Source organism: Agelaius tricolor, unplaced genomic scaffold, assembly GCF_023055355.1.
Source record: "Agelaius tricolor isolate 1412-34295 unplaced genomic scaffold, bAgeTri1.0.p SCAF_19, whole genome shotgun sequence".
NCBI lineage: Eukaryota > Metazoa > Chordata > Aves > Passeriformes > Icteridae > Agelaius > Agelaius tricolor.
In genome coordinates this window covers 4,178,054-4,201,689 of record NW_027269279.1, presented here as the reverse complement: position 1 = coordinate 4,201,689, position 23,636 = coordinate 4,178,054, and the positions used below count along the sequence as shown (strand labels likewise).

The following is a 23,636-nucleotide window of genomic DNA, read 5'->3' as shown; positions in this document are numbered from 1 at the left end:
TCTGCACCCCTTTCCTCACTTGCTGTTACTTATAGACAGGAAAAGTATTATAGAACTCAAAAACCCTTAAAATTTTCTCAGATAAGTTACAAAGCAGCTTTTAAAGGAAATCTCTTTCTTCCAACAGTTAAATGTTAAATGGCATAAGGAGACAGCAAGAGGTCATAAATACCTCGGAAATATCTTTAAATAAACATAAACCAATTCTGTGATTTTGGGAAAGGCTAATAACATAGTTCTAACAAAATGCTGGTAACAGGATTAAGGGAGCTTCTGACAAGGGCGTTGAATGGGATGGCAGCTGGGATGCTGGGGAAGGGCCAATACTGAATTGTGCAAGCTCTGAACCACATTAGGAGAGATGGCTCTAGGCAGGCAAGGGGCATCCTTACAATCTTGGTGACTTCACAGCTGCTGATGGAGTTGCTGATGGACACAGAGGAGCTCGTCTCCGTGCGGCCAGTGCTGCCCTCGGCCCCATCTTCATCCTGTGCTCTGGCTGCTGCTCTCATGGGGACAAGGGAAGCACACAGAGAAAACACACAGAGAGAAGCATGTCAGAGGACTTCCAGTGCAGAGCCCTTCACAGATGTGCCACTGCACTTACGTTCTCTTTCCATTTCAGTTGGTCTTGTACTGGACAGGGGCCCTGGACACACCCCTGCCCTACAGCTCTGGCTCCCATTGCCCAATAGTTCCCAGCAAAGCACAGAAATTCCCACCCTCTGCACACACTCCTGCCCACTTTGTCTCTCAGCTCTGTCCTGGGTGTTTTTAGTAGATCTGTGGATGCTATTTGACAAATTAAAGAAGGATGGTTTCATGAATTTATGTTTTAATTAAACCACCTGAATCTGGCAATTTGCAAGGTTGGCTCATTGAATTACACTTTGTTACAACAAGGACCAAGGAGCCTGAGATGCCTCAGCAGTCCCAGGTAACACAGAGTGAATGTGGGCTCCTTCCCTTCCTCAGCACCTCTGATTGGTACCAATGCTGCACACTGCCTGACAGCAAAGCTGCTGTTTAACATGGAATTCCTTGGAGCAGGAGCTCTGTTCCCCAGGATATTTTACCCAACAGGGCCTCACACAACTACTGGAAGTGCTGCCTCTGATGGGGTTTGGTGTTTCAGGGGTAGTGTTACACAAACAAGAGGAATTAGGAGTAGCTCAAACATGAGTGTACAGCAACAAATTTGGTAACTTGGCAGCTGGCTGGGGCATGGGTCAATCCCCCACTCCCAGCCTTTGCAATGCTTTAGATTTTAAATTAATTCCCTTTTGCTGAAGGACAAAGGAACTCATTAGACAATCACTAGATTAGGGCCTTTTCAGCTTGAATGATTTTTCCAACAGCAAAAGGAGAATGGTATAATGATTTTTAGTACAGATGTTTCACAAATGACTTTACAACTTTTGTAAACTAAATAGAGAACTGAGTAAACAGAAAATTTAGGTAAGCTATGGGATACACATTGTGTGCCTGGGGAGGTACCTTTGGATGTAGAGGACAATGAACTACAACTCTTGACCACTTTTAATCATTACATTTGTAACTGTGAGAGAAACTGTTTTGGTTTTTTTTACTGACTTGGACTTAGTTAAGAATTTCCCTGGTTGGCATATTTGTTTAAACAACTTAAAGAGATTGAGTGAAATAGACAAAGCAATGGAAAAGAAATAAGGACATGGGTGCTCTTTCTGACCTTGAAACTCTGATGTTTTGTTCATGCTGACAGGAGATTTAGCTCTTGGACTTATCTAAAAGAAAGAGGACAAAAATCAGCACAAATGCAGAATATTTACCACACACTGTAAACCAGATATTTTCACCACCTTTTTTCACTGTTATGTTGTAATATACTTGCCCTCCTTTAAACAACAGGACCCAAAATTTAGAAGAAATTTAGGTATCTAAATACAACAGCAGTGAGGGAGTGTGAGCAACCTGGCTACTTTTGAATGCCTGGCCCAAATGCATTGCAATTTCCAGATTCTGCTGAAGAAAAAAAGAGACAAAAGGTGAAGTGGGCGCCTTGGGACTGGTTTCAGGCAGCTGTTAATACAACAGGCATCCTTTTGGAGTGTGCAACGTGAAAAATACAGCTCTATTGCCACAATTCATAACGACAGTCAGAGCTCAGAAAGGTTATGAAGGGCAGGGACAATTCAAGTGCAGATGAAAGGGAAGAGAACCTCAAAAGCCCAAATGTTAGATTTTTGTGGGATTTTTTTACAGATCATGAATCCAGCATCAGATAATAGCCATGTGAAGGGAGAAAGCATGAACCTAACTCATGCTGCCCCCTTCCTGTTAGGGGTGAGGAAATTGCCATAATTTAATTCTAAATTAGATAGTTAATTTTGCTCTAGATTGTGCCCATTTCTTTCTATTTTTCCTTCCAGCTGCTGAGAGCTTTTCCACCAACACTTTGTTTTTCACCTTCAGTGTGTGTTAGACCTCAGGCATTATGTCATTTTTTTCCCCCACTAATGTTAAGGAGGCAAAGAATCAATTTATTGACAACGCTCCAAGAATGTGAATGAACAGCAGAAGCAAGAAGAAAACAGAAAATGGGGAGAAGGGACAGAAAACAGTCTATGAAGCCAGATTAGATCAGCTCCTCAAGATGCAAATCACCACAGGGCAAAAACTATCACGCACAGCTCACTATCATACACAGATCTATTCTTATCTTTACAGAAGTTTCAGAGGCACAGCCACAACGTGTGTTATGTCTGATAATTCTCAAAGTCCCTGCTCTGTGTTATTCCAGCCTCAGATTCAGACCCACCTGGATCCCCTTTAGGTTCACTCTTCTCTTGAGACGGACTTGATCAGGCAAGAAGAATTTGTTGTCTTCTGGAGAGTCCTCAGAAGTGGAGGAGTCATCAGCTTCCTGACCATTGGCTTTTGGGCCAGAACTCCCAAAGGCCTGGGAGATAACGGTGATGGGGAGATTCCGTGGCAGACTCTAAAGATCACAAGGGAACGCTTTGTTTCTGAGACCAGTTTGGTACAACAAACTCATAATCTTCCTTTAGAGTAATCTAATTGAACCTATTGCAACTCCAGTGCTTCAGGAGCTCACATAGAATGTGGGTCCAGACCCAATCAGTAATTTGGGCTGAGATTTGTGGGGATTTCTGTTCACAGACTGAATTTTTTTTTCATTCATGTTCCTAAAAATATTTGTAGTTTCTACCCCAGTGTAGAAAATCATTGTTTTTCTGCATTTCCCCCCTTCCATTTAAAGCCAAGCTGTGGACCAGCAGCCTTTGGGAAGCCGTGTACATAACAGACAACTTGAAAAACACTATAGCAAAGAATTCACAACACTGACATTTAGTAGATTACTTTTTTCAGTTAATTCATGGAAAGAATTAGAAAAGTCCTCTCTCCCTTCCAGACCAAAATGTTTGTAAAAGCACCTTAACAAGTCTCTTCCTTATCACTCTCTACAACTTCCTGAAAGGTGGTTATAGTCAGGTGGGGTCTCTTTTACCAGGCAGCAACTGACAGAACCAGAGGACACAGTTTCATGCTGCACCAAGGGTTGGATATTAGGAAAAAGTTTTTTACACAAGGGATGATAAAGTTCTGGAATGGTCTGCCTGGGGAGGTGGTGGAGTCACCATCCCTAGGTGTGTTTAAGAAAAGACTGGATGTGGCACTGGGTGCCAGGGTTTAGTTGAGGTGTTAGGGCATGGGTTGGCCTCAATGATCTTTAAGGTCCCTCCCAACCTGGTCGTTCTGTGAATTCTGTGAACAAAAGAGATGCTGTCTGTGCTGCCCGGCCGTACCTGGTCGAGGAAGTTGCTGTCCTTGGAGAGGCGCCGCAGTTTGCACTCCAGGTTGACGATGCACGCTTCCTTGCGCACCACCTCGATCCGCAGCTCGTCGTTCCTCTCCTCCAGCTCCCGGATCTGCTTCCTGTACTTGTCCTTCTCAATGAGGCAGTGTGAGTACTGCGTCTGAGCCTCGTCGCGCGAGCGGAACGCCTGCAGCGGGGCACGAAACCTCCTTGGCACCTGGGCAGCACATCCTCCTCCTGCTGCTTTTGTTTGGGAGGTGTTGGCAACGGGGACTTCAGAAGTGGTACCCAGTCACCCATTAACACAGCAATCAGGACCAGCATGTGCCACAGTAGCACCATTAAAAATTATGATGATGAGGGTGGTTCATTTACAGCTCCCTCTGGGTTGGTGGGAAAATGTCCCAGAGTGCAAATGGGGTGACTTGACACTGATGTAAAGCCTTGCAGGAGCTGTTGTTAAGATCCTGGTCCTGCCTGCCAGATGCTACACTGTGGAAACAACCCAATATTACCCTGTGTTTAATTACCATAATGCAAATCCCAACAAGTAATTCTTTTAACTGCTTATTTTATAATGGTATTTTGGGCCCAATTACCTACAATTCCCCAAAGTGACACAGAGCAGATAGACACTTTGCTACTGATATTCCCCACTTTAACTGTGAGATACCTGGTCCCGCTCCTTTTCCACCTCTTCCAGCTGTATCATCACAGTGTTCATGCGGTGCTTGTACATCTCACAGTCTTTTCCTAGTGTTGAGCACTTTAACTCCAAATCTTCTTTCTCCTCAAGATACTGGAAATGACAAACTGTTAGCCACCACTGCTCTCAGAGGCATTTTGGGCATCAGCCTGAGATATTCCATCTCTCTACTCTTCCATTCCTCACCTTGTCTCTCAAGTCCTCCACATGACGAATCTCCTCTTGGAGATTGAAGATCTTGTTGACCAGCTCATGGCGATCCTCCAGTGCCTCCTTACGGTCGTGTTCCAGAATATCCAAAATGGCTTTGTCTGAATCTGGCAAACCCCTCTTGTCAGCCTGAGGAAAGACATTTTTTAGAGCCAGGCCAGGGAAACAGAAAGTAGTTTTGCAGGGAGAGAAGTATCAGAGACAGTAACAAGCAAGAGGAATAGCAAATGAACAAGGTACTGCAATGGGAAAGGAGAAGAGATGGACATTTGTTCATACTTTAAAGCAGTGTCAGAAAAGATGAATAAAATCTGTCTTGCTGTCAGAATAGTCTGATGAGGGAACTGTTCTACTGGTCTATTGTACTGGCTATAATTTGATCCAGTTTGGATGCAGCCACAATTCCTCACTCCAAGCCCTGCATTCAAAACCCTTTTCTATTAATCAGCTCTCACTGAGCACAAAAATCACCCTTTTCCAAAGAGCAGGGCCTAAGAAAATATTCAGGAGAATTTTTAAGGCATGCACAGCCTTTGCAGGGCTGTGCTCAGAGAATATTAAACATGCCTGGAGTACCTTGTACCACTGCTTCATTTTCTACACCATCCAGGAATATAATTTCTTGTAGATTAAAAATGAACAAGATTACCAAAGCAGGTTCCAACACATAATTGCCATCCAAAATTAACCATAAATGGAAGAGGAAAAAGCATAAAATGCTAGCAAGGAATATGCATATTTGTTTTTGAAATATCTAGACTGAGTTGGAGATTTCAGGGACATTTAGGTTACCCAGTATTTCTAAGCATACCTAAGCATTTCTAAACCAAACTGGTTCGAGTTTATTTATACTTTCACTTAGGAGAATTTAAATCCTATTTTTAGCTATTTCTCTGTTCCTTTAAGTGCTGTAAGACCATTTCAATTAATATAAGAGACCTACATGAACCAGACCTCTCAGGATCTTCTATTCTACATTCTTTTTCAACCTTTGAATTGGATTTGTGTTAGAACTAAGAATTGTTAGGCACTGCTAGAGGCTACAGACATTTCTGAAAGGCCTTCTACTGATAATTTAAAATGCCACAAGCCTTTTCTAACAAAGTGCTAAGTAATCTCACATATATCCCAATATTTGGCTAAGTTGTTCACAGAGGGGTCCTGAATGTGCTGCACATCAACTGTTTTCCCTACCTGCCAAATAGAGATTGGTGAAGCTGCCTGTGCAGGTTACAGCAGGGTTCTGCAGGACACCCTGGTGCTTTGTGACCACTCAAGTACAGGAACCTTTATCGTCCTCTGCTTCATTAAAACCTTTTGTCAAAGATATGACAACAGCCTAACACAGGGTACCCAGAGCCACTGTCAGGAATTTCTGTGCTGGCTGTTTAACACAGATTTGTAGTGACAGGCCGGTACAATGTTCAGCAATTAAACACTGCACTCTTGGAAGAGCCAATTTCTCGTGTACACTTGATTTTTTTAGAGGACTATTTTTGTAGAACTCCTCCTCATGCATGTGTCTGCACAGGGAGCACTCCAGGCAGCTGGGAGCTGTACAAGCAGCCTTCTGTCTGTCCAAACTTTCCACTTCTGCTGGTTGCAGCTTTGCAGGCAGAGGTTTCAGCCAACATCTCCTGCACTGTAACTGGAGAATGTGTGAGTTTGGATTTTAAAGACAGCAATATGTTTTTATACCTGAATGATGGACTGTAACTCCTGGATTTTAGTCTTCATCATCTCATTTTCCCGCTCCAGCTCCAGAACCTGTTCCTTTTTGGGTCGGTTTTCAATATCATTTTTCAGCTTCAAGGACTGGTTCCTCTCCAGCTTGCACTCCTCTTCCACCTTGTTCAAGCGATGCTTCAGCTGGTCAATCTAGAGGGAGCAGAGAAAAGGAGAAAAGGAGAGGAAGGGAATCCTCCCTAGCTCTGACATTTAGTGCTCTGAAAAAACTCTCATTTCCAGGTGGAAAACATACAGGGCAAAATAGCTTAAACTGTGAATGCTAACAAGAGATTGATAATTGGGTGCTGAACGTCCACAACTGAACTGGTGAAGTCTCAAGTACAAACCTGCTACTTGCCAGCTACAGCTCATATGGGCTGGTTGTGAAATTTTAGAATACCTGGACTAAAAAAAGGTGGCACATTCTCAATCCTCCAATAAATAAAGAGATGTGAAACAGAATGAACACGTAAAAGGTTGACCACACATTGTGCTTTTTGCACATGGACTATTTGGATCAGGAAAAACAGAAGAAAATTCAGGATTATCTTTCTGAATAAATCCCCCACAGCTGCAGTGCTGCTGGATAACTGTGCCAAGATATTACTGAGGCTAAAAAAGCTAAAATTAAGTTTTTAGCAAGCAGTTATGTTTTACATTTTATTTTTATTTGCATTCTATTCTGTTAATTCATTATCTGCCATTAATACACCTCACTGCAGTTGGCATTTCTGTACAGTGATGCCTTCAATCACCTGGATAAGCAAAGTAAATGAGAGCTCCACATCTTTCTGCTGTCAGAGAAGGTCTGATTTTCCCAGATGCCACTGGCACCCTCCATTGCTGCCCAGGGCATTTGTCTCACCTCCAGCTGCAGGTCCCGGCTCCTTATCACAGCCATGCTCTTCTCGTCACTCAGCTGGGCATATCTCATGGCCAGGTTGTAGTTCTCATCTTTCACCTTGACCAGCTCATCATTGTAGTTATTCCTCTCCTCCTTCATCTTGTTGTATCTCTCCTGGAAGGTCAGCAGCTCTATCTTGTTCAGCTTTAGCTGCTTTCTCTCATCCTCCAGCTGGCGGGACTTGGCCAGGAGCTCACAGCGCTGCACGTCTTTTGCCTTCACCTGCTGCTGGAGCTTGATGATCTCATTCATTAGGAAATGGGTAAGGCCTTCGTGTCCCTCCTCCACTGAAAATGTTTGAACAGCTTATCAATGCCTGGCAAAGTACCTTATTTAAGTTACTTTATTAATAAGGTAATATGTAGGATCAGCAGAACTAAGTAAGAAACAAAAGGTCCAGAATATGTACAGAGGTACCGAATTTACACAAATTCACACACATCTGTATGTCTAGCTGGGAACAGAACAAATATTACACAGAACACTGGTATCAGTATCACAATATACACACATACAGCTTGTCTGGATAGAAGATGAAGCCTGAAACATTTGTCTTGTTTCAGCTGAGCCTGTGGAAATAGCAAAACCTTTGTACAATGAATCTGTGCAAGTACAATTAATCTGAATACTTTAAATGTGCCGCACATGTGTAAGTTATCAGTGTAATTTAGTCCACTGTTCCAATATAGCTTCTCTTGAGAATTCTGGTAATGTCTATCATTCCACTTGAAGCCCTTCAGCTTCATTCAGACAGCTGGGATGTCCCTTTGCTTTATACATTACCTACCACATTTTGCTTTGAAGGGGACTGAAAAGCATTCTACACCAAGATTAGCTTTTATTTCCACTTCTTGCCTGAAAAAAACCAAGCCAGTCTTCCAGAGAGTCCTTACTTCAACAGACTCCTTTGTGATTGATTCTACTCACCAACAATAGTGGAAAATCTTCGTGTAGGCTCTTTCCCTGTCACCAGTTTGTAGAGTTCAGGGTAGTAAAACTCCAGGCTCTCTAGGAACACCACGTAGCCCCTCTGGCCCTTGGTGTGGAGGATGTCCAGCAGTCGGCCTGGGTACAGACAGCAGAGAGGTGACACATCAGCCCCACGAGCAGCACGAGCAAATATCACATCCCTGATGTTACTAAGGTTCATCACAGCAACGAGCTGTGCAAAATCCAGCTGATTAACTGAGTTCAGCTGAACCCATAAAGTGATGCCAGCAATTCTGTATGTTTGTGCTGATCGTTATTCTGAGGGGGTGTGGGCAAATTGGTTTCTGGAACAGAAATTTCAAAGGACAAGTTATTCAGTGCAGCCTTTACCAGGCAGGGATGGCAGATCCTCCAGTGACAAATCACAAAGTACTGCAAGACAGCTGAAAAGCTACTCCTGGAATGGCACTGACTGCTGCTTGTGTTAACTGAAATATGTGCCAAGGCTTTGATGAGAATTTGAACCCCACGAACTCCAGTCTGCACAGCACTGGAAGGAGTCTTTTTTATCAAAATAGCAGCAGAATCCCCCTGTACTTTAAACCTCCTGTAAATAAGATAAAAGAGTTTCTATCTGATAATCCGTAACTTGATTCAGGCTCTCTCCAGACTTAGTAGAGCAAAGCTATTCAGAGAGAGATGCAGATGGAGCCACTGACCAGATAATTACCTGCTCTGTTAATTTTGGAGGGCAGCATGAGTGAGTTGAGCACCTCATCCTCATCCTGCTCGTCGATGACTTTGCACTGCCGTAAGTAGGGGGTCAGTTTGGCTGGGTTGATGTAGCGGCTCAGCATGTGCCGGTTGCACTCCACGTTCTCCCACAAAGCCTCCTCCTCATCTTTCAGGGTCTCCAGGCAGTCATCCATCTCTGGCTCTGCTCCTGAACAAGGGACACAAGTGGCAGATGAACTCCAAGCAGGACAACTGCAATTCCAGTACATTTTTGTGTTTCCATGTCATAAGGGATGAGCTCAGAACCACTTCTGACTAATGCTGAATTTGCCCAATATTGAGGCTGTTTGAAGTGCAGCCTGTCCACAGCTCACCTGGGAAATGACAGTTCCCAGAAGTGCTATCTTGAGCCTGTGAACTACTGCTCCTTGCTCTGCAGTGATGAATCTGCACTCAGCCAACCCCACCGAACTCTTTACAAGTCAGAGGACGCCTCTGCTCCAGAGAGGCAATGGCAAAGGGCAAGAAGGGAGTGAACCTGCAAGGCTCAGAGCAAAGACAAATACTGGCTGCAGGCAATGAAGGCTTTCATCCTCACCTCCTTTGCTCCTGCAAGCTGCACTGATGTGAACCTGCACAGATGTGATGAGCCAGCACCTGTAAGTGGCTGCACACAGGAATAGTTAAGGCAGGTCTGTGTCTGCAGCTGGCTGTGGAAGCACTGAGGGCTCTGTGAGTGCAGGTACCTGGCAGCTCAGACCTTGCCGTTCCCTGCAGGAGGGGGCAGGTAACAGCACTGTGTCACTGCAGTCTGGAAACGTTCTTGACTCATGCAAATGTCATCACATGGTTTCTGAGTGCTTGTGAAGCAATTTCCTGCCAGCTCCTAATTTGCACCCAGCTCATTAGAGAAGGTTACATGGCAGGCTACAGTGAGGCAAGAAAACTTGTACTGAAGTTAAAATGAAAGAAACTTTATTAAAAAAAATCTTTCCTTCTTTATTTTGTGACAAATATTAAGCTTTCAACTAGTACTATTTTTGCATTCTAGCTTGCATAGGACCTTGTGATCCAGGTGGCACGTGGAACATAAATTTTTATTTCAAGTTCAGAGACCCTGGTGGAAGAAGAATATGCAGTTCTTGGATCATATGAGACAAGAGGCCTGCTTTATGAGGCTTTGCTGGTAATCAGTAACTAAAGACCTCAAAAGCAGCATGCTGTTTTTCTCAGCTTCCAGCTTTAGGAGCTGGGGAACAGCCTGTGTTACACTGAGAATCCCTGAGCAAAAACAGCTCATGAACTGCATAGCCAAGGGGTATTAATTCCTCATTTTGAAAACTAAAGCCAAAAGTGCTAATCTGCTAAATAATGTGTTCGTCAGTGTTCTCACATAATGAAATACAGAATATTCCTACAAAAACAATGCATGCTCTCTGCTTGATGCTTTTAAAAGCTTTCCCAATTTGTCAAAAATCCCAGTCAGAGTTTCAATATTTCTATGAGAAAAATTTGGATGGTTTTTCATTGTATGGACAAGTTAAGGGAGTATTGGCAGGGGCTTTGTTCTTCTCCTGTACTCCAGCAGAGTTCTTTTCTTTGCAGTTTCACATCCTGGAGCCCCTTATTCCACCTTTGCTTTGATGCTTGCTTGGGGATTACATATTCTGGGGGAGACAGCAGTCCCCAGAGGGCCAGGAAGACCAGGGCAGTTCAATGGGATGCAGAATCATGAGGCAAGGCTGTAGGTAGGGGAAAAGTCTCCCTGATCTTATGAACTTCACACTGGTTGGGTGAAATTCTCATGAATGCCAGTATTTATGTGTGGTAAAAATGACACTGAAGCAAGGAGCACAATAAAGGTAAAACAACAGAGAAAAATCTTTACAAAGCAGGTTGTAGTGGGAGGAATGCTAAAGGTGAAAGAGATTCATCTGAAGTCCTCAAGTCCTCACACATCTCATGAACCTTAGTCTCCACCATTATTCTGGAAGTAACTGTATTTCACTTCAAAGGTGAATTTAACAAACGCTACAGAATTGGAGAAGCTGGACTTTGGGGAGTAGAAGGCAGTGAAGCAGAAGGTCACACAGAGCCCCAGCCAGCTCACAGCCACAGCATCCACTGCAGCTGCAAAAAGGAAAGTCACAGGCCCTTTAATTTCTGGGAGCATACCAGGGAGCTCAGGGATGGATCTCAGAGTGCAAAAGAAGCACTTGCCTCAATTTCATAAAATGCAAGATATCTTGTAATCTGCTGCGCTGAACCAGAAATTATTGCACACTGTCAGCAGTTCCCTCAGGACATTAGTAAGGGATTTCTCCACTAAACGATTCAAAGAAGAGTTCACTCATCAGCGTAATTCTCAACATGAACACTCTTTTTTTTTTTTACCTGACATTAAAAAAAATCTTTATCAAATAGTCCCTTGTGTATGGGCATAATACATCCATACTGTTATTTTGGGGACATAATGTTTAATGGGAAAGTAATAAGTATATTGGATGTGTGGCTAAGAATTTTAAAAGGTTTCTGGTAGCAAGCTCCTGCTAAACACAGTCTATTATTATAAGGTGCAAGCCCTGAGAAATGACATTTAGTGGAGTGGTCCTTCATGTAGGAGTGTCAGACTCTGTCTTTTGCTTCCTTCTTTGGAATTCCACCTTGGAAAAGCCCTGCAGAATCCCAGCTAAGCTCTGTCCTAGCAGCCTGTGCTGCCCATCAGCTCCCAGGGATGTGTCCCAGGGCTCACTCCTCCCCTCCCTGGAGCTTGGGGCCTTCCTTGCCTTTGTTTGAGGCTTTGGCCAGGCTGCTCTGAGAGCACAACCCCCATGGAGCTGTTCCAGAGAAAATAGCAATGATCAGCTGATATTAGTGCAGAACCCCTCCTACTGAGCAAATAATTATTTGATTTAGTATTTAATATAGTGTTGAATAGGAAACAAAATGCTTGCCATTGGTTGAAATTTTGGTGTGCTGGTCAAAAACCCAGATGTAACAACTGAAGCTCAGTGGGACACTAATAAAGGTCTTGTATTACAGTCTTTAATTTTAGAAGTTTTTTTGCAGTACATGCATTTTCTAGGCATTTTATATCCCTTGCTCCCTGCTTCTGTCCTTCCTCCCTATGATGATATTGCAGAAAAGTTGTTTTCACTTATAAAATTAAAAATGACAGATTTAAAATGTTTTCAAATGTGTAATCACTTATTTAATCTGATCTTTATTACCATTATCTAATTTGTGATTCCAACACCTCTTGAGCTGTAAACTAACACATGCAGGAGCTGTGATATGTCATAGAAATGCTGTGGCATCCGTTACAAATCACAGGTGTGAACTCACAGACTTGGACTGACTTCAACAGACATTAAGCAAAAAGAAATCAGAAATCACCACAGCAGTTAAAAAATTGCTCTCCTGCTGCTTCTTTCAGTATTTAGTATACAAAATAGCTTTTAACTGCAAGAAAGCTTAATCCAGTCATAATCTCAGCTAGTTCCATCTATTTCAAACGTCTCTGTAGATGTAGACAAATAAAAGAGAGAATCCCTTTTTACATTAGAAGGAACACTCTGCTCCCCTTGTCTCCTTTTGTCTCCCAGGGCCTATCCTTCTGCTGGCTGTTACACACAAATGAATCGTTCTGGATGTTTGCTGGTTTTTCTGTGGTGTACTTTTCAGCTGAACAAATCACCTTGCAGTTAAAGCTGCTCTCTGTTCTCACTCAGACTCCACACTCTCATATGTCAGTGACACTCTCCACTGATCAAGGGAATAAAGCCTGCAGGCTCCAGACCCAGGGGTTCTATAAAGTGCTCATCATCAGGTCACATCTAAAGCTTCATTTTTGTTTTTTGTGCTTTGTTTGATGATGGTGCAGAAATTAACCCTTGAGCTGTTTAATTATTTGCATCCCTGTGCTCTCAATTCCTGCCAGCCTCTCAATACTCAGGAACTGCCATGCAGCTCAGGTTTCTGATTTCCTGATATTCCCTTTGTGAAATATGAAAAAGGGGTTTTCTCTTCGTACTGAGAAGCAGAAGAAAGTTTATTTTGGAAGTGGTAATCTATTGTTATGTTTTGGATTTCTGTATTTGTCACAGATGTTTGCAGACTGGCAGTATTTAAAAAGAAACCAGAGTACACAAAATGTTTTGCATATTATAAGTTAATAAGAACAGAATTTTATGTTAAATGCTGAGTATGAAAGAATTACATATAAATCATCATGCTTAAAACCAAAAATAAAGATGAAAACAGCACTCTAAAATTGTATATGTAATTATTCTCACCATTTTGAGGGTGTTGTTCTACATTCTCTTTCTCTGCACATCTCCAGAGTCTGTGGGGCAATGTCTTTTCTCCCTGCAGTGTGTACAGCACCTCACATGACAAAATGTAACAACTGGGTGATTTTCTCAAAAGCTGCTTGTGTGGATATGTGCAGATTTGCAATATCAGAGAACCACAAAACCACAAAGGGATTTAGAGCTATTTTTACTTTTAGAGGAAAGTCACAGTTTATAGTGTGATAAGGAAATTATATTCCTTTGCTTAAGGACAGGAGAGCTCTGTGTGCCCTCTAGGCTTGCTGAAATGCTGAATACCAGCAGTTTCCAATTATGTTGGCTGCTCTCTGGATGTTCTGTGGTACTGAAAACCACTTTTAAAAGGTTTAAACATTGATAAAGATGACTAAATTTGCTTACCTATCCTTGCAATATTTTTCGATACAGATGTCTAAATCCAGGTTCCCAAAGGAAATGAGGCAGTGTCTTCCTCTGCCTTTAAGAATTTGCACTTTATATCCTTCCTTTCTGCCTCAGTGTCCCCACCTGAAAACAAGGCTGGCAAGGGGTATGTTTGTGACAAGGTAGGATTTGTTAATTAGTGACTGCAAAGCACAAGGAACCACTGAGCTGGAAAGCCCTGAGAAAAATATTGATTATTAGTGCAGATTTCTTACATCAGACTCTGCAGACCTCAGAACATTTTCTGAAGGCAGCAGCTCTGCTGGCTGGGCTGGGTTGTATTACTGTTTTGGGTCATAGTGAACCACATGAAAAGAACCATTCTGTGTATCTCAGAACCCCTTCTTTATAGAAGAAATTCAACCATCTTACTTATTTCAACAAAATATAAAAGAAAAAAATAGAATAAGAGATACCAAAGTAATAGAAGAGCAAGAAGATTTAAACACAAAATAGGATTATTTTTGCACAAAAAATGTCTTATTCAATTCAATTGAGTCATTCCACACAGCCTACAAAAGGAACTCCAAAAACCAGCAGGCTGCAGGGAGGTAAAGCTAGATTTTCAGTAGCTAATATGAGTTGTACTCCCATTTTCTGAACAGAAGAGAGGGAGAAGGAAGCAAACCAAACTCCCTAACTGGTTCAGAAAGCTCTGGAAGCATCTTCATCTGGCTTCAGAAGAGAGAAAGGAAATTCCCTTCATTTTTGTAACTATAAGTTCAAAACCCAAGTAAGACAAAAAGAAGTGAAGAATTCTATCATGTTACTCTCCCTTCTGTACTTCAGTACTTCTGTACTGTGATTCAGTACTTCTCCCTTCTGGAAAAAAAAAAAAGAAACCCAAACAAACGAAGCAATTGAATAAATCAGAGATTTATGTCTAATCACTATTCCTGTTCTAACAGAAGGGGATCAGAAGAATTAATACTCTTGGAACGCTCTTTAATTATAGCTTTCTGTCTTTATTTACTTTCCTAAGAACAGATCCATATAAAACCCCATCTCAGAAAAAAGAAGGGTAGCTCATACAAAAAGCACAGCTCAATTATTGGTGTTGTCAGTCAGGACACCCAACAGTTTGCTTAGAACTACCTAAACCTGAAAGCACTTGTGTGCAACAAAGACAGACAAGTCTCCAGTGCTGCAGGATAGCATTGCCCAAGAGCTGAACAATGACTGAATTGAATTCCACACTTAATGCAGTGAGCTTTTGTGTGCTCTGAAACTGCAAATGAAATTCCATACAATTGCTCTTGCTTTCTGGAGGAAAACACTATTTACACATTAAGAACATTGTTTTGCCCAATGCAATATTGTTGCAGGACCCCAGTCAGTGCAGCAATACTCCTTAGGATCCTGTAATGATTTTTGTTTCAGAAAAGGCTGAGATTGGAGCTTTCCCATCTCACACCCCACCTGCTGGCAGAATCTGCTCTACTTCTTCCTCAGGTCTGGCAGCTTTAGAGCCCCTGAGCTCCCATCACCTGATCTCACAGGAAGGAAATGACTCATTGTGCTCAATGGCCAACTGAGAGCAGGTTGTGCTGCCTCCAACATGCAACAGGCAGCATCCAATCAGCTTTGGTTGCAGCACACACATTATTGATCATAAACAAAGACAATGGAAAAATCCTCCTCTGCAAATAGCTGAAACCATGTTTTGACAACTGCCAGTTCTCTGTGTGTCACTATTTCCCACAAACAATTAACCTGCTTCCAGCTCTGGCAGTAACACACTGTTCAAACATTACTGAGAGAGGAGCAAATTTTGGGGGGGGATTCATCTCACCATTTTGAATTAGGCATGAATTTAGAATCCAGTTCTTCTCTAGTGAATGGAAAATGCTCTGTTAAAAACTCTTCATTCCACCATACTTCCACCTTGGAATACTCTCCAAAGATTGGTTTCCAGCCACCCCAAATCACTTGGGCTCCCTCTGGGGTCCATGGAGAGAGGTTTGTTCACCTGATGCCAATATCTACACTGGTGATTGGATGGGTGTTATTCTGTTTTCACATATTGTTTGAGAATCTGATACCCAGGTTTCAGAAACCGTCATACTGCCATTATTGAATGCTAATATGTGTAAAAGTAAAGGAGAAATGAGAGATATGAACAATCAGAGATGGAGGAAAAAAAGTGAAGAGGGGAGAGAAAGATGAGAATTGAGGGTGAAAAATGGTGAGGTTAGGGAAAAAAGAAATATTAAATAGGGAACAGGAAAACAAAAAGAAAGTTAGAGAAAGAGGAACTCAACAGAATGAAAGTGAGGAACAAAAGTGAGACAGAAATAAGAATAGGAAAGGCCTTACTAAAGGCAAACGTAAGGAATGTGGGAATAAATAGGGAAGGACCTGCCACAGATCCTGAAACATTAGGAATCAGTGTTACTTCTGAGCATGCAAATCAAGATAATGGCAGAGTAATTAAAATAAATAATTTACCACAAGACTTCAGTGCATCTATTTTAAAGGATTTGCAAAGTAGCAGTGGAGAGCTGAGTGCCTGACATTTAATAAATGCTTTAATCTGCACATGCTCTGTCCTGTTCCGCATGGTGATGAGGAGGGCAGCAGAAATCACTGTGCTAACGTGCTACAAATATGTTTATATAGCTGCCCTTCTGTTCTGGAGCATCAGCTACTGACACAAGCATTTCCTTTCAACGAATGTGTGCTAAAAGCCAAGATCTAAGAAAGAAGCTGCCAAGGCTCATGAGAATGCTGGTCCAACAAAGCCTCAGAAGTCATTACCAGGTCCCAGGTTAATTTTTTCTTTAGACTGGCTCACTTTGTTTTTACAATTGATAATGAGATTCTTGCCAGCACAGGAGGAGGTGGAGGCACAGCTGGGGGCAAGTCTTGTGTGTTTAGGAGGAGCCTTGAATTAAAAATTCAAGTTGCTCAAAGATGCAAATGGTTTGATGACAGTAGGTTAGGTCCCAGTAAATGTGTGTTTGAATTACAAAACCCAGCACATCCTTTGGTGCAGAGAGCCAGCGCTTGTGAGGAACCTCCACAGGCTGAGCTACACAGAAACCTGCTAAGGACAAAGGTTCATTAACTGGTACATATGAAACCTGAACAACCCTGGCACAGACAGCATGATTCTTATCAGTGCTGTTAACATTTCACTGCTATTAATACAAGTCACATGGGGAAGGGAGAAAGAATTGTAGCTCTGCCAAACAAAACTCCCACTTAGTCTGTTTCTTGAAAAAAAATTGTCACTTTCTACAAACTCTTACATTACAGAAGTTTAAAAAAATAACAGAGAGAAGAACACTTAGTCAGATAATGACCCTCTGTAGATGATGCTCTCATCGAGGCAGTCAAAGGATAACACAGAATGCATTCGAGGAGAGGACTGCACTCACTTGAACAAACTCCAAATTTGGGAACAACTGACAGTAAATGTGTAGGACATTCTTAAAACAGAAAAGGTCACACTCCATTCTTGAATACTGCCAGATAATCTCACTGTAATTCACCATGGCCCAGGAAAGTTTGAAAATACTATTTCATATAGCAGGCTTTATAACGTGGTAGGAAAATAAGACATGAACCTATATGGAGAATCCTAGAATCATGGAATCTTCTGAGTTGGAAGGGACTCACAAGGGTCAGCCAGTCCAGTTCCTGGCCCTGCACAGACACCCCAACAATTCCACCCTGGGCACCCCTGGGAACATTGTCCAAAGCTCCTGGAGCTCTGGCAGCCTTGGGGCTCTGACCATGCCCTGGGGAGCCTGTTCAGTGCCTGACCAACACCTGGGCAAAGAACCTTTTCCTGATATCCAACCTAAACCTCCCCTGACACAGCTCCAGTCGTTAAAGAATCCCACAACTAGTAAAACCACACAAAATGTAAAGAAAGAATAAATAAGAAGCAAACTCTGATAACCCTCCTTTTAAGATCAACCTTGACAAACTGCTCTAAACACATGAAAAAAAACCCCATGCAAACTGTTTACTGTTTTATAAGAGCAGCATGCACTGATTGTGATGAGAATATTATTTAATTAAATACTTTAAATACTCTGCAAAGGTATAATAGTTCCCATCTAACTCTGTGAAAACTTACCCATTTTTGTTTAGATTCTAATTTCCAATAACATATCTTGGATCAAACACTGGCCAGTCTCCTAAAGGTGATGACTCCCATGGTTCACACATACATTTTGCTCATTTTATGTAAATGCATGGGTTATGTAGATAGAACAGGAATCAACACCTTATTACTTTTTGTGACCTCTTTGTAAGCATTACTTTAAAATAGACTCTAATTTTAGAGAGCAGGCTGCTCTCCTGTAGCTCCACTGCAGCTGGAACAATGTCATACATACCTTCCACAACCAACCCCTCACTGGAAGAGGTGAGCTCCACTCCTAGCCACAGCCTGCCACAGTCCTGGGTGCTCTGCTCATTGGCCAAATCCTTGCACCTTGCTCAGAGCTGCAGGAACATCTCAGCCAGCAGCACACAACACACACAGAGGACAGCTGGATGCCATTTGATGAGGAAAAACCTACAAAAAATCACAGCAGCCTGGTCTAGGAAGGGTAAACCCTTACCAGGAATGAGAAGGAGCTTGATATTTTACTCCTTGTACATGGAAATGGTTGTGCTTGTTTTATGAATAGATCTTCCCTGCTTGTGCTTGCTGGTCACCTCCTCTTGCTCTGTGCCCTCTCTTTTTTCACCAGTGTTGTGGGACTGTGACATGCAGCTCCGGAAACCTCCACCCACCACCCTCCCTCTCAGACTTACAGCCTATATATAGCAGGCACAGAGCTGCTGGGGGCTGCCTTACTTCCCTTTTCTTCTGAACAGAGCTTGTGGGTAACTTTCAAATGTGACACCACTGCTGAGGGAAGTCTTAGAGGAAGTGTTCTCACAGCCACAGGGAGCTGGGGGCTCTGAATGGAACAGCAAGGGCCTTAGGAGGACCTCAGACAGGTCCTTTTTCCTGCAGAGATCCCAGCTGGGTTTCCTTAGCCATCCCCTGTCACCAAAGACCTGCAATTAAGAGCAGGAAAGCAATCTCTGCAGAACAGAGAGACAATTCACTCTCCCTTTTGCAGAAGGGCTCCTGTGAGTCACTTCTGTAGCAATCTAAAGGAAAAATGGTCTGTTTGTACATTGTCTGTCCATTATTTCTGTAGTGGTAATGTCTTCATGACCTTGTCTGGCTGTCTTGGGGAAGAGATAATGCCAAATACTTGGCAATTCTATATTTTCTATGTTCAAAGCACTGCAAGGAGGAATTAAGCATCTTCTGTTGCTCTCTCCATAACTAAGCCCATTGCTCTGATGATAGGGAATAAAATACTGTAAAGCTTTCATGTGGAAAATTTATCCCCAAAGAATTAACTAACCATGGGAAGAGACTAAACTCTGGTCTCATCAGGAAACTCTGGCCGGTTCAGTTCATGGTTAATCTGTATTTTTTTTTTAAAGACCAAAGTAAAAAAGTCCTAAAACAGCAATAAATCTGACTATTTGTTTTCACCTAGTGTGGTTCTTGACCATGAGTCAAAGTAAAAAGAAGTATGAGAATTGTATTGAATTCTCTGCTGACTGTGGAAATAAGTATTTGTGAAAATAACAACTGTAAAGTGATGCCAGAATTACATTCCATCTGTGAGCATCCCAGCCTTTAAGGATGGGCAGCTGCTGTTAAAACAACATCTACAAAAACTACTACAAAAGCAAGAGTTGCAGGATTATTTGCACCCAAACCCTGTTTTTTAGGTGTTTAACGGTACAAAGGGTGGTAACCAGCTCAAAATCAGGGGAAGTTTGTTTTATTCTTCCAACTTATGCCCTCAAGCACAACAATTCCTTAGCACAGGCTGACAGTAAAATCATTTGCAGAATGTGCAGAAAAGGCTTTGTTTTAAATGCAGTGTTGCATTTGTGGCTGAGGTGAGGTTACACACAAGATGAGCACAAGCAAATGGCTCCCACGCGTGAGGATTGATTTCCCCTATTTCTCATTCCTGCTCTAGGGCACAGCTCATAATTAGGGTCAGATTTTCTAAGAGCACAGGTGGTATTTAGGCATCAAAATGAATGGCCAGATTTTTGCCAGCCTTGCCTTGGAGTGTGGGATAAGGTGGTGTTATGAATCACAGGGCTGCTGAACGTTAAGCACTTTTTAAAATCAGGCCTTCTGTACACACTTAAATTAAAGTTGAATGCTTTCAAAAATCTTCTCACAACTGGAACATTCTTCAAATTCTAGGTATTGGAAAAATGGGCCTTAAAGCTTTGTGAGGTGCTAATTTTTACATGAATAGGGAACTGCTCCCTATAGCACCAATAAATCTGGCTGGCAGCAGTATTTAAGCAGTTCTGGTTCTCTAGTGTTGTATAAACTCTGCAGCAGTGCACATTCCATGGGGAAGAGGGCAGATGCTGTGTGCCAGAGCTTACCTGTGTTAATTCTAAGCTGTGAAATAAATATTTTGCAAGCTAACAGGTAATGACAAACACTGCAGATGCATCAATCTCTTCAGCATATTGTCTCCAGCCACAACTGAGATTTTAAGAATTAAATGGAATTGTAAGCTTGGAACCCTCTGAAACATAATAAAAGAAGGGTTCTTTTTACGTGACTTTCTACAAGGAACCAAAACAAATTTATTTTCTTTATGCTCAAAAGCTAATACAGTGTAGAAACTGCATGAGGTTTTAGATTAGACTCTCCTTTCATCATTAGTTGCTCTATTTATCTTTTTTTTTCAAAGCCGGTGAGTTCAGCCTTGCAGAATCCATGCTGCTGACTCAGCTAACTGAGCCAAAACTCATAAAAATCTATTTAAAAAGGGTCCAATGATTTTATTTTCTAATCATAAATATGAAATTTAATTAGCATCTCATTGCTAACGAAGTCACCATGGAAGACAAGACTTAGGAATTAGGCGCAGGAGTGGAACATCAAGCATAAGACAAAGCAACTGTTATGTGGGAGCCAGTTTAACTCCTGCTTTTCTCCACTCATATTTCAGATTTTTTAAGAATGATGGGCTGTTTTCACAGGCTTCCTGCTCTGACAGCAAGGTCCTTCTATCCTCTCTGTGGCAGTAATGACTCCATCATGACATCCCATCATGTGAAATACCAAATAACAACAGATAAGCTTCACTCTGGATTAGAAAAGGAAGCAAGGCAGAGCAAGTTGGAGCTGAATTCAAAATCCTGTTTTGTCATAAGCTACTCAGGTCAGCAAGTGTTTCAAATCCTGTAAAAGCAATAGACTCATCAAATGAGAAAAGAACTCTCATTATTCTCCAGGGTACTGCAAACATCAGAAAGATTAAAGGAATGTTTTTAAATGAAGCATATGGAGAATTTACAGAGCTCTTCAAGTAGGAATGTGTCCAGCCTTTTCATTACTAGCAATTTTATAAGCTGTGTCCCAGGCTGACATCAGCACTGAGGTCAGCATTATTGGGTGGAATTCTGTCAACTGGGAGCATCCTCTGCCACCTTCTCCCTGAGCTCTGGAGAGGTCGGGAGCTCTTGCTCTGGCTTCACCCTGCCAGGTGGGCAGGAGGAGTTCCATGAGTGCCTGTCCCTGCAGAGCAGCACAGCTACCAGGGACAGGAGCCCTCCTGGTGCCCCCTCGGTGCCTCAGTGAGGGAGCACAGAGCACAGAACACAGAACAGGGCACCACGTGGGCAATGCTGTGGGACAGCTCTGCAAGGGCTGGGGAACTGCAGTAACCACAAAGCTGTGTGTGCTTTCTCCCCACACTCACACTGAAATTGTTCACAGCAATCAGTGTGGGAGGAAGTGTTTACAGGACCTTTCCTGAGAGCACTAATCATTAATAATTCCTGGATTGCTAGAAGAGCTTCAGCAGTAACTGTGAGTGGGCAAGTCCCTTGGGTGCTCGCAATGACAGCATTCTCTGGGGTAAAAAGCAGCTGATTAGCAGTGGTCCTGGTTACTTTTATACATCAGGACAGTTTCATATCACTGTTCCACGATCAGTCACTTGCAATAGCCAAGAGCCACACCAAGATTTGTTATCACCAGCACTGACTGGGGTAACACTGCCCATTTTATCAGCAGTGCTGGTGCTGAGCTGAGTGGTGGAGTTGAGGTGAACTGAGCAAGGACCAGCAGCTTTCTTCAAATAATGGATGCACAGTCCCTGCTGTCTTCAGTGGAGTGGTGATGGAAGTCTCTGTAAATGACACTTATCCCAGTTCAAATTCCTGAAATAACTCTGTTTCTTTCTAGTATTTATTATTCCACTTATTCTAGCAAGGAAAAAAGAGGGAATGAAACTTTCTCACTCCACAGTTAGAGAATCTAAAAGGGATCATTCTGGTAAAGCATATTTTTAAAGAACAAGGGAAGTTTAAAGCAATGGCCATATGCTCCTTTTGGATTCTTACATGCAAACTTTTAGCACTTAGCCAGAAATGTTGCTGTTCCTTTTCAGGACAGAATGGTCCAGCTGGTGGCTCAGAATCCACATTCAAGCACTCAGTAGTTTTCCTCTGGAGGAAATAAGGATTGCTGGTTTGGGCAGCATAAGCTTTTCAGTTTCTCTTGGGCTTGTGTAAGGCCAAATTCAAGGTAGAGCAGATTTCTGGTCTGAGGTTAGAGAGTTCACTGCCTCCACATGAGGAGAGATGAGAGGTGGGCAGGAACCACTTCTAGACACAGACAACACATTGCAGGATGCCAGGATGTGGCATTGCCCAGCCCACAGAAGCTGATGCTCTGAGCTGACACCCAGCACAGCAACCTGAACAACCTGGATTACTACAGCCAGCTGGTTGTGTGCAGCATTCTCCACAAGAGAAAAGAACTGGAAGAATATCCCAAATGAAAATCTGACTTTGTTTAGAGAGTTAAGAGCTTGCTAAAGCACAATGGCCTCTCTGTTTCCAGGCAGGTTTGTTTTCATTTGCTGTGCCTTGTGCATTGCTTCACCTCCCTCTGTCACAAACTGGAGGTGAGTGATGCTTTCAGCTCGAATATCTGCTGGACAGAGAGGAGTTTGCCAGATGCCTTCTCTCACTTGATGGGACTCCCATGCATGGGCTGGGAATCAGAATCAGAGGGGAGGAGGAAAGGAGATATTAAACAAGACAAGTGAGGGGAGTCAGACTAACAGGTCAGGCTGAAGGGAGGGAGGACTTGGAATGTTCTGTGAGGACCAAAGGAACAGTAACAAACCACTCTCTGCCTTTTCTCATGCTCTTTCCTCACCATATTTGAATGTTCAAATAATCATTTCTACTGTTCAGTCCCTTTGAGCAGATTCTACTTGAAGTGCTGATGGCATTAGCTATTTAACAGCCAAAATTTCTAAATGCATTCAAGATTTCTAATACTATCCTGCTCAAGTAGCTTTGGATTTCTGCACTATTATCATGTTGCAATGATGCAGTTGTAATGAGTTTACATTTTTCTGCATTGCAGTACATACTACAAGGTATCAGGAGCTTGTCACTGAATGCACAGCCTTCAAAGGGGCATTCAAATTCTGATCACTTCCACCTCAGACCAAGCATTTTCCAGTTGTTTCTTGCAGGTGGAATATTCTTCCTGATATTGTATTCTCACACAGCTTCTAAGGCCAATCTGGAGGCAGCCCTGCTCTCCCAGGTGTGCAGCCTTCCTGGGCAGTGGTTCAGTGAAGGTGCTGCTGTCAATAGTGTTTAATCCAGCAAAACTGCCTGGATGCTGCTCTCAGTATGGATATGGATGAGTCACAAAAACACCATTCTGCAGTGTAACACTCCATATGAAAATATTCAAGTATCACTTTTCCTTCAGGCCACAGACTTGAGGATTAAAAAACCCAACAGATTCAGCCTTTC

At 42.5% G+C, this 23,636-nt stretch overlaps 1 protein-coding gene across 2 annotated transcripts in view; it reads right to left on the bottom strand.

The window, feature by feature from the left end:
* Positions 1-23,636, bottom strand: part of CARD11 (caspase recruitment domain family member 11) — a 44,922-nt gene that overhangs the window by 14,949 nt on the left and 6,337 nt on the right. Inside the window, exons 1-11 of one of the 2 annotated variants that reach the window (XM_071443932.1) lie at positions 18,134-18,452; positions 9,026-9,238; positions 8,293-8,430; positions 7,327-7,652; positions 6,432-6,611; positions 4,710-4,862; positions 4,491-4,616; positions 3,807-4,004; positions 2,798-2,977; positions 1,709-1,763; positions 393-502 (exon numbers count right to left, since the gene is read on the bottom strand). In XM_071443932.1, coding sequence (XP_071300033.1) covers positions 393-502; positions 1,709-1,763; positions 2,798-2,977; positions 3,807-4,004; positions 4,491-4,616; positions 4,710-4,862; positions 6,432-6,611; positions 7,327-7,652; positions 8,293-8,430; positions 9,026-9,224 — 1,665 coding nt within the window. In that variant the 5' untranslated portion in view covers positions 9,225-9,238; positions 18,134-18,452. Of the gene's footprint in view, positions 1-392; positions 503-1,708; positions 1,764-2,797; positions 2,978-3,806; positions 4,005-4,490; positions 4,617-4,709; positions 4,863-6,431; positions 6,612-7,326; positions 7,653-8,292; positions 8,431-9,025; positions 9,239-18,133; positions 18,453-23,636 lie in introns of those variants that run through there. The other variant, XM_071443931.1, reaches the window with a different exon arrangement.